The sequence below is a fragment of the Nannobrachium achirus genome, assembly GCF_963921795.1.
Source record: "Nannobrachium achirus genome assembly, chromosome: 1".
In the NCBI taxonomy this organism is placed as follows: Eukaryota; Metazoa; Chordata; class Actinopteri; order Myctophiformes; family Myctophidae; genus Nannobrachium; species Nannobrachium achirus.
Genome location: NC_137810.1, coordinates 40,511,451 through 40,521,288, shown reverse-complemented (window position 1 = coordinate 40,521,288; position 9,838 = coordinate 40,511,451). Strand labels below are relative to the sequence as shown.

The 9,838-nt window shown below is 43.4% G+C and overlaps 1 protein-coding gene across 1 annotated transcript; it reads right to left on the bottom strand.

Annotated features, from left to right (window-relative positions):
- Nucleotides 1-745: 745 nt before the first annotated feature.
- LOC308287822 (F-box only protein 5-like) lies at nucleotides 746-4,315 on the bottom strand (the record flags this gene model as incomplete). The annotated part of the gene is made up of 5 exons (XM_080729113.1): nucleotides 746-1,003; nucleotides 1,679-1,927; nucleotides 2,753-2,843; nucleotides 3,271-3,441; nucleotides 3,774-4,315. 5 exons carry the CDS (start codon nucleotides 4,313-4,315, stop codon nucleotides 746-748), a joined length of 1,311 nt encoding a protein of 436 aa, XP_080585239.1.
- Between the last annotated feature and the right edge of the window lie 5,523 nt (nucleotides 4,316-9,838).

Below are 9,838 nucleotides of genomic sequence, written 5' to 3'. Positions count from 1 at the left end.
GTTACTGAGAAATTAAGGACAAAACCCACTCAAGACTTGGATGTGATTGAATCTCAATGGTCAGGAGAGAGCATAAATAGTGAAGACCAGTGGTTCAACGACTCTCACATGCCATCTAGTGGAGAAGAGTAGACGTGATTGTTTTGTTCAAGTTATGAATCTGCACATCAAAAGCTTACTAAAGTAACACTGGTCTACTGCTGCAAGTGTATCTACAAGTTCACAAGGATTGTTAGTTCAATGTCTGATCAATGTTAGTAAATGCAAGTGAAATAGTCACCACACCCTACAGCAAAAGAACGTCCATGTAGGCCTTTGTCATATGGTTTAGCAAGACAATTACTTGATACCTTGTTTGAAAGAATTTCACAAGGAGGAAGCACAGGGAAGCAGCAAGGATGATTCTATGACAGACGTCATGTACTACTGGGCTTTAAACCATGACCCCAAACAGTAAGATCTTAGAATTCTTACATACATGACACAGGTGAGGATGTGTTGTGCAAAATATATACCGGTACAAAGTAGGTTATACCAATGAAGAAACAGACTTTGTTTATGAAAGCTCTGTATTTACATGACATACAAATACAATCTAACATACAAATACAAAAATGCAATACATTTGACACATTTAAAACATTGCCATAAAACGTTCCATAAACACATTTAAAACGCTATGAAGCAGCTTTTATATTCGGTTAAAAATCAAATATTGAATAAATCACATTCTGTCCCACTCCCGTCACAGGCGCCTAACGTTTCTCTTGCTGCGAGCACTGCCTGGGAGAATAGACGACATCTTGGCATGACGAGCGATGCGGGGCATCACTGTTCGGCAGGGCGTCGAGCCGTGGAAGGTTTCGTGGCAGCAGGTGCAGAACTCGAAGCCGCAGCTGGTGCGCGTGCACGCCGCCCTCTGTGCCTCCACCAGGTGCTTGGCAGGTGAGCCACAGCGTATACACGAACGCAAGGACTCATGCTGCTTAAGACCGCCAGCCACCTGTTCAGGGGGAAAAGAAACGCATGTTAAAATGAACGAAACAAACACATTTCTTTGCTTGAACAGGCAGATTTGTTTTCCACATACAGTACGTCTACCAAACCAGGTGAGGTTTGCGATTCGTTTTCTGCTGACATGGCACTAGGTGTCACGTCAGCAGAACATGGGCGGACCACATTGGAAATTTGGTCCTCTACAGGGACCTACCACGGGTCACAGATTAAGTCAGAGAAGGATGAGGCTGGCAGGGCACTGCGTCAGGCACCCGGAACTAGTGGCAACTAGCAAAGAAAAGGCAAGAAGTGCACCACCAGTACATGCACTGCGGCACAACATCTTAGCTAACACTGTAGAGCTCCAGACCCTGATGCTAGATAGGTGTGTGTGGAGGGCAGCAATTCAGGAGCCTCGAGTTTGTTGGCTAGACCACTCTCGCATCACATGTTCCTGCTCACCTTAATGCCCAATCCACTCATTGTCATGCGTTGAAAATAGCCAACCCGACACTCACAACACAAGTAAAAAAAAATCAAAATCCCCAGCACAGGTTTGAAAATATTCGCATAATGCCCTTCTTTATCAATTGGGGCCAGCGATCACACAAAATATGGGGTCTTTTAAATGAAATGTATAATATACTGACACCCTATAAACAAAACCTCAAACCAAACTCACCTGTATGTATTCACTGACGCGTGAATCATTGCACTTCTGAGAGGAAGGAGGGGCCAATCTGCCAGCCCTGTAGATATTAATAGGGGTGGCTGAGGAGTTGGGGGTGGCTGATGAGGAGTTGGGGGTGGCTGATGAGGACGAGGTGGAGGACGCAGCAAGAGACTGCACGCTGGACAACACCACCCTGGAGACGGCGACGTCTCTGGTCACAATGCACCAGTTCTCCTGTCCTGAAGAGTTCCGTGACTCCTACGGAAGACAGAATTGATATGGTGGGGTGAGGAACACAGTATGATGCAGCGATCAGGAATTAACAGTGATCAGGAATTAACAGCTGCCAGTTAAAGGCCCGTTGACACGCCTCGAAAATTTGTATGATACAGTACCACTGGTCATGTGGCCTATCTGAAAACAGTCTGAAACTTATGTCACAGTGTAATCTGCCCCTCGCTCCCCAACAACAGCTGACCAGTACAGTAAGTAGTCTAAGTACAGTCAATTAATTTGATTGGCTTATAATTGCACATTCCCAAAATGACATCATAGAAATATTAACTTTTTAAAGTGACAGTACCCCTTTAGGTGACAGTACCCCTTTAAACAAAACATGCAGGGATGTTGATGTGAACATTGCATGTTAGTACAGTAGAGAATAGGGACAGGCCAATAATCGTCATAATTTATCATGATTAAAATAAAGCTCACAATACAGAGATACACTCATCGCATTGCAATGCAATCTCACAATCATTTTTGCCATAATAGTCGTGTCATTTAATTTTCGGAGTCCACTAGAAGTACACACCCTGTGACTCTGGCAAGGGTATGCAAGAATGGAAAAATAAAGCTCACAATACAGAGATACACTCATCGCATTGCAATGCAATCTCACAATCATTTTTGCCATAATAGTCGTGTCATTTAATTTTCGGAGTCCACTAGAAGTACACACCCTGTGACTCTGGCAAGGGTATGCAAGAATGGAAATCATACAGTCTCCCTTTATGTGTGTACGCACACGTACGCATGAGTCGCTCATCATGAGAAAAGGGGGAAAAAAGTGAATTTGTATACCTTCAGCATTGCCTGAGCCTGTTGACGCCGGTGGAGCGCAGCTGTGTCTTCAGCAATTATTTGCCTCCAGGACCTGCTCACCTGGCTACAGCTGGCAAAACACAACAAAAACATTACATTAAAATGCAGTAGGCTACAACTTTACCGCTCACACTAGTCAAATCAACATGTGTATGTAGGCCTACTCTAGCAGTATCTTCTTTTAATGCTGTTCTTTTGTTGACACTTCTTGTTGGCAAAAAAGAAAAAGAAGATTAGAAGTTGAATAGCACAAAGTTGTTAGTTTAAGGTTTGGACTGTGCTCACCCTGAAGCCTATGCAACCTGAATTATTGCCAGCTGGATCAGTCATTTTACCGTTATAGTACGGCATTAGAATAGAGATAATACTTCAATAATAAAGAACACTGTACATCTGTTAGTTAATTTACTTATTCGTGGCCATTGTTGCAGAACATCAGCAAGCCATATTTTCCACTCAAAGCAACTAATGAGATTTCCAGTTGCCCCGACTGTTACCTGATGAGGTCCATGTCTCCCAGCAAAGCCAGCAGGTTGGCCAGCATCGCCCTCATGTTTCTGGACAGCAGGGAAGAGAACACATCCACATACTCCCTCCCCACATGCCCTCCAATCACTCTGTCCAACAGGTGGCTCTCTGCAACCTGATCCACCACACTCCAGTCATACCTGCAACACAGAAAACTTGTTTTAACTTCATTGTTTTATGCCAGTGATGACTAGAGTTGTTACCAGTTGATGCCAGTATCGGAAGAGCTGCCGATACTGCCTGGTATTGGTGAGTTAGTATGCCATTAGGATACCAGTGCACAGTAATCAACTATTTTGCACACAGTACGTCAGTTGATGTTGCACCTCTAAAACTCAAGCGCCCCCATAACCCATTTTTATTTTTTTAATTTCTCTGGTATTGTAAAGGAATCAATTGTATCTGTACTGTACATCTCTTATTGAAGACATACAAGATATATTGTTGCTGCTTAAGTGTGATTCTGACGTACCTCTTGCTTTTTTGGAAGCTCTTTTTGAGCTTTTCACACACAGCCTGCTGGAACTTCACTATGGGCAGCAGGTTGTGGTGGTCAATCTGGCACAGAGCAATAGTGATGGTGGATGACGGAGAGTTTTGGGACCGCTTCTTCCAGTGACACATTTTAGGTGTACGAGTCCCAGAATGGGCTACAGCCGTCTTACACTTAGATGGAGAACGACTCGGTGCGCTTCTTGACTTTCGTCGACAGAGTTGCGTCGGGGTGGAGTGCTCTTCCTCGCTTCCATGTTCAACATCACTTTGGCTGGTGTACAGGGACAGGTAGCCGCTGTCCTGCAACACCTCGGCCAGAATCAACGGCTCTCCGTTGTTGTGACCATCGTTTTCTTTGTCATCAACTGGGCCCTTGTTGTGAGAAAACAAGTCTGTAGTCACATCCGTGGGTGTGAACCAGGGTTTGATGAGTTCTTTCAGTGGGGAGGCTGCTGTAGCTGCAGCAGATAATTCTCTCTCCATGTTGCAGCATGGAGCCCTGGCCTCCTCATAACCCATTGTTACCAGTTCACTTGGAGATTTACAAATCATGAAGTCCGCCCCTATAGGAAAAGCAAAATAAATTATTAGGCTAAGAGATGTTAAACTTATTACATCAAGCTGAAAGACACGCATTTTAGGCGTAGAAGTCAAGAACACAGTCCCAGAATGGGCCACAGCTGCCTTACACTTAGATGGACAATGTGTCAGTGCTCTTGACTTTTTTAGACCGAGTTTCGTCGGGGTGGAGTGCTCTTGCTCGCTTCCATGTTCATCATTTCGACTGTTGTACAGGGACAGGTAGCCACTGTCCTGCAACATCTCACCCAGAATCAACAGCTCTCCCTTGTTGTGACCATCGTTTTCTTTGTCATCCCTTTGTGGCCCCTTGTTGAGAGAAAATTCTGTCGTCGCGTCCACGGGTGTGAACTGGGGTTTGGCTGGGATTATGTGTTCTTTCAGTGGGGAGGCCTTCATGGTGTTATTAGGTATTTGCTTAGCTGCTGTAGCTGCAGCAGACAACAAGTCTTTCTCCATGTTGCCGCATGGAGCCCTGACCTCCACATAACTGGATGAACACTTCATCGTTATCAGTTCACTTATCTGGGAGATCTACAAATCAAGTCCGCCCCTATAGGAAAAACAGAAATGGTACATTTTGGCTAAGAGCAGGCACCGGTGAGAAGGTAAAAGTATCAATACTGCAATTATAGAAGAAACTAGAAGTCTAAAACGTATTAAAAAATCTTTTGAAAAGAACATATCTGTGGTAAATATGTTTTGTATTAATCAAAAATCTGTGGCATTAGCCTTCAGGCAAGGTTACATTTATTGTAATACTTTGATTACAATAAATGTAACCCGGTTGATTCCGGATGGGGACCAAAATGCATTTGGGGACCAAAATGCATTTGGGTCCCCATCCGGAAACTCCATGGCATGAGTAATCAATAGAAGAAAAGTCATTTTGGGGGTGAACTATATTTAGTAGAAATACATCTGTATTTCTACTAAATATAATGGCAGCCTCATGCTGTATTACGTTATAAAGATGTCTTAGGCCTACCCTGTGTTTGGATTGTCAAAACAGCCTAGTTTTCCATGTAAAAACAACAGGCTCTCTAGTCCAGCAGACACCACCACTACAACTACTCTACTTCCAATCCAGAATCAAAATGTGTGTAGTCGTGGCGAGTGCCAGATTCCTCGTTTAAATCTGGTGCTACAATTTTGTGCAGCCAATGAGAGTGCAGCGTGCCCAGCTGCACAGCATTAGCTTTAAATCTGTATCCAAAGGCATGCGCAAGATATCATCACATCAGACCTGAGATGATTGTCTCGCATCTCAACGTGAGCTTGTATCTGCTAATTATATTAAAGATATATATATATATATATATATATATATATATATATATTTGAAAACTTGTGAAAACTCTGCATAATGAGTAGGCCTACTTCTACTTTTGTAGGCTACTTTAAGTATATAATACCAATACTATTGTATTCAAATAGAGTTTTACTTATAAGAGTAGCAGTAACTACATGATGGTATTGATACTTTTACTTAAGTAAAACAAAAAAATCATAATGGTGACAGCCGTCGGAGAGTGGTGGGTGGCGGTTCGGGACCCCCAGTGACACCAATGGCACCTTGTCATAGAAGCTACTTTAAGCCAGTGGTCTTCAATATGTCCATACGCGGACAGCCGGACAAATGTGTCTTTGACAAATTTTAGAATTTGTTTTTACAACATTATGATGTTCTTATTTTGATCAAAAGACCCCATTACTGAATGTCAGAATAGCTGGGGGTGGGCTAGGTGAGCAAGCTAGATCCAGGGAAGGCCATGAGAATGCTCCCTATAGCGCCCTATCCTATACTTAAGGCTCATTTATACTCCAAGGTGAGGTGAGTAGTTAATCACCTTTTAGGTGAGTTGCTACTCACCTAAAACTGGAGTATGAGTGAGCTTTTATAGAAGCTCTTTAATTTTGTTATGTAGCAAACATTCTGATAGGCTGAGGACATGGGCAATAAGCCACAATGAAGCAACAGTGTTAGAGAGTAGAGTAAGGCAGAAATGCCAATTTGGCCTAAAAAATTACATAGGCAATTATGCTACGAGGCTACTATTTTAAAGTGGATTCTTTGTTTGACAGGCAGCCAGTGGAGGTCGTGGAGGACTGGCGTGATATGGTGTCCAGAGCGGGTGTGGGTGAACAGGCGAATAACAAAATAACGGAACAATGGAACGCTAAACGTGTATAGGCACGCTCCAAGGCATTCTGGGAAGTCTGTCCTCAGCCACTAACTACTGACACGCGTTAAGATAAATAAACAGTGTGTTGGTGTGTCTTTGGGTGTGTCAGCATGTGGGTGTGTGAGAGAGTGGCAGGGAGAGCAGTGGACAGTCAAGAGTGTGTGCATATACCCTGTTATTTAGGGGATGAGTCACAGTTGATGAATTCTCATGGCCTGTGGAATAGATGCCTTCCCTGAACCAGTTGAGGACCCATTGCTCCGGTTCTGTTTTGCCAGACAGCAGCAGAGTTAACCGTCCATTTCTTTAGCTCCACACAGGGTGTAGAGCAGTGGTTCTCAACCTGTGGGTCGGGCCCACAGGGGGATACCCACATGATGATTTATTTATTTTTTCCACAATTGTTATCCCACGATTTTGTAACCCATATTTCACCCGGAGTCAATTATCTAATGTAATCCTGGGCGCTACACTCCCTCTGCCAACCTGTTGGAGACATCGGACTGACCTCATGCTTCCTTCTATGCATGAGGAGCCCAAGTCACTTTGTTTCACCTGACACAGGAGAGTGTCCCCGGTTGGACGTAGTGCGTGGAAGGAACACGTTATCCCAACCAGTTCCTTTCCGATGAGGGGGGCCTCAGATGATTTGCTTAATGTGCAACATTGTTTTCTCACTCAACAGTAGACAAACCAACACACAGAATATGTATATATTCACTGTATCTAGGCCTATACATTTTTAAGTGACAATTTAATGACTTTTAAAGACCTCTTTAATACCAAATTGGTCAAATTGTCAATATTAAGTAAGAAAGAGGCAAACATAGTGGCAATAGCCGAAAACTACAAGCTCACAACGCCTTGCAGTGTGCTGTGAGCAACGCTGAATGCGTCAACACGTTCAAGTCTAGGTACCAGCACAGGCCAGCTTATTGCGTTCTCTCTTTCCAGCAGTCCAGTATACCTTTACATCAACTGTTGTTGTACAAATCATCTTTGTTTTGCTGACATTGAGATGGAAGTCCCAATGTTGAGAGCCAGTGAGGAGATGCTGGTGCCAATTTGCACCACATGGGGGCCTGTCTGTCTGTCAGGAAGTCAGAATCCAGTTGCACAGTGCAGTGTTGAGCTCTCCTACATATCTGCAGTCATTGAACAGCACTCTCACATGTTCCTTTGTTACAGGTGGCAGTGTGGAGGGTGCACAGGCATAATCTGTTGACCTGTTTTGTCAGTTGGCGAACTGAAGTGGATTTAACGTGTTGGGCAGTTACAGTAGAAAGTGATATAGCAGGGGTCTTCAACGTTTTTCACCACAATTGAAGCATGGACCCCCATTACATATTTGCTACAGTGTTTCACATGAACTTTTTCATATATTTCATAGAGTTTAGACTTGCTTGACAGCACTGTCATCTGTGTATTTTGGGTTCATGTGTATTTTCAGACATTTAACCACTTAAACTGTCAATAATTTTGAACTTTCACTCTGTACTTGATCTACTCTGTTTTTCCCACTCTACATCAAACCTCTTTGCCGAAAATAGCCGATCTACAAGCTCACAAGGCCTGGCAGTGTGAGGCGTGAGCTTGTAGATCTGCTATTTTTGGCTCCTCAGAATCGCAATCCTATTGGTGTCAATTGGTTAATGTCAAAAAAAGAAATCCCATCACACAAGGATGTGGCAGCCCCCCTGTAGTAACTCTGAGGACCCCCTAGGGCTCAAAGCACTTCATGATGACTGTTAGGCCTATGGGTGCAACAGGACGGCAGTCATTAAAACAGAAGACTTTTGGTTTCTTGGACAATGGCAGTCTTATGGCTGGCCTGCACGTGCCTTGGAGGACTCCATCTCGACCAGGCGCCTTGTGTGGATTAATCTATTTGAAAGATTTACATACTTCTACGTATATGATTCACGTGTAGGCCCCCAATCCACTGGCTGTGAACCACTGATTTGGTAGCCTGGCAAGCAAGCCTCAGTCACTCGTTCCTTCCCACAATGGGAAGGAATGAGTGAGTGAGCGCAGTATCAGGGCTGGCTTGCCAGGCTACTGATTTGGGGCAAAAGGCAAAATGCTGGATTATAGCTGAGTATATTATTATGGCTAAGACGCTGTTCTTCTGTCTTGCATACACACTGTGTATTCAATACATGCCCCTTGTCATCATTACTCATTCACTTACAGTACAGCACTGAAATTCCAAACGGCGAGATAAATTCAAATGTTGATTTTGGTTTTAAAACCTCAGTCAACGCCTTGCATAGAAAAGGCTGTAATTGGTCACAGTGACGAAGGAGGCCAGAGAACACGCCCAGCACGCACCACAGAATTCTATGTAAGCTCACAGATGACTCACAGAAGGGAGACGTGTTTCAGCAAGCACACACTGGTGACGAACCGAGAGCAGGTTATGCTGTGTCAAACGTGTGGGGAAAATGGAAATCACATGCTTTTGGAATGGATTGACTTTGGAAGGGATTGACATAAGACCCGAGGCTCGATTCAAAAAAATGACTTCTAGATCAGTGGTTCTCAATTCTTTTCAAGCCAAGGAAACCCCCACATTGAATGAAATATACTGTATATTAGGCCACGGATCCCCCATCTGAAAAGTGAAAATGGGTTGTACCAGGGGCCCTACTCCCTCCCGAGAGAAGATTTGTGTTGAATTCAAAATTATGAAATAGATTTCAAACACTTACAAGATTTTTCCAAAAGTTTTCAGAATTAGCAGATGTGTACAAGCTTGTAGATCTGCTACTTTTGAATAGCCAACGTCAACATCTAAAATGACACAGAAGCATTCCCCTTTTTAAGGGGTCAAAGGGAAATAATTGGATTATTCAGTTTTTAAATCATAGGAAATGTTTGGCATGTGCAACTTTTTCCAACACTGTCTCACTACTGTTGCATCATGACAGAACATGACAGACAGAAGTTTTCATTGCTTATCTGAATTCACTGACAACCAGTTTCATTGTCAATGGAATCTTATTTACAGCAAATATTGCTCAGAAAAGCCGTTCATTTCACAGTAGGTGTGGTATGGTACACTGTTGACTTTGTTGTAATTTCACAATACAATAAAAAAAAGAGTGTGTGTGTGTGTGTGTGTGTGTGTGTGTGTGTGTGTGTGTGTGTGTGTGTGTGTGTGTGTGTGTGTGTGTGTGTGTGTGTGCGCGCACATACATACATGTTGTTGTGTGGCTGAGAGTATATAAATCTAAGGTTCAAGTAAGTACACAGCCTTGACATAAGCCACAGTTGA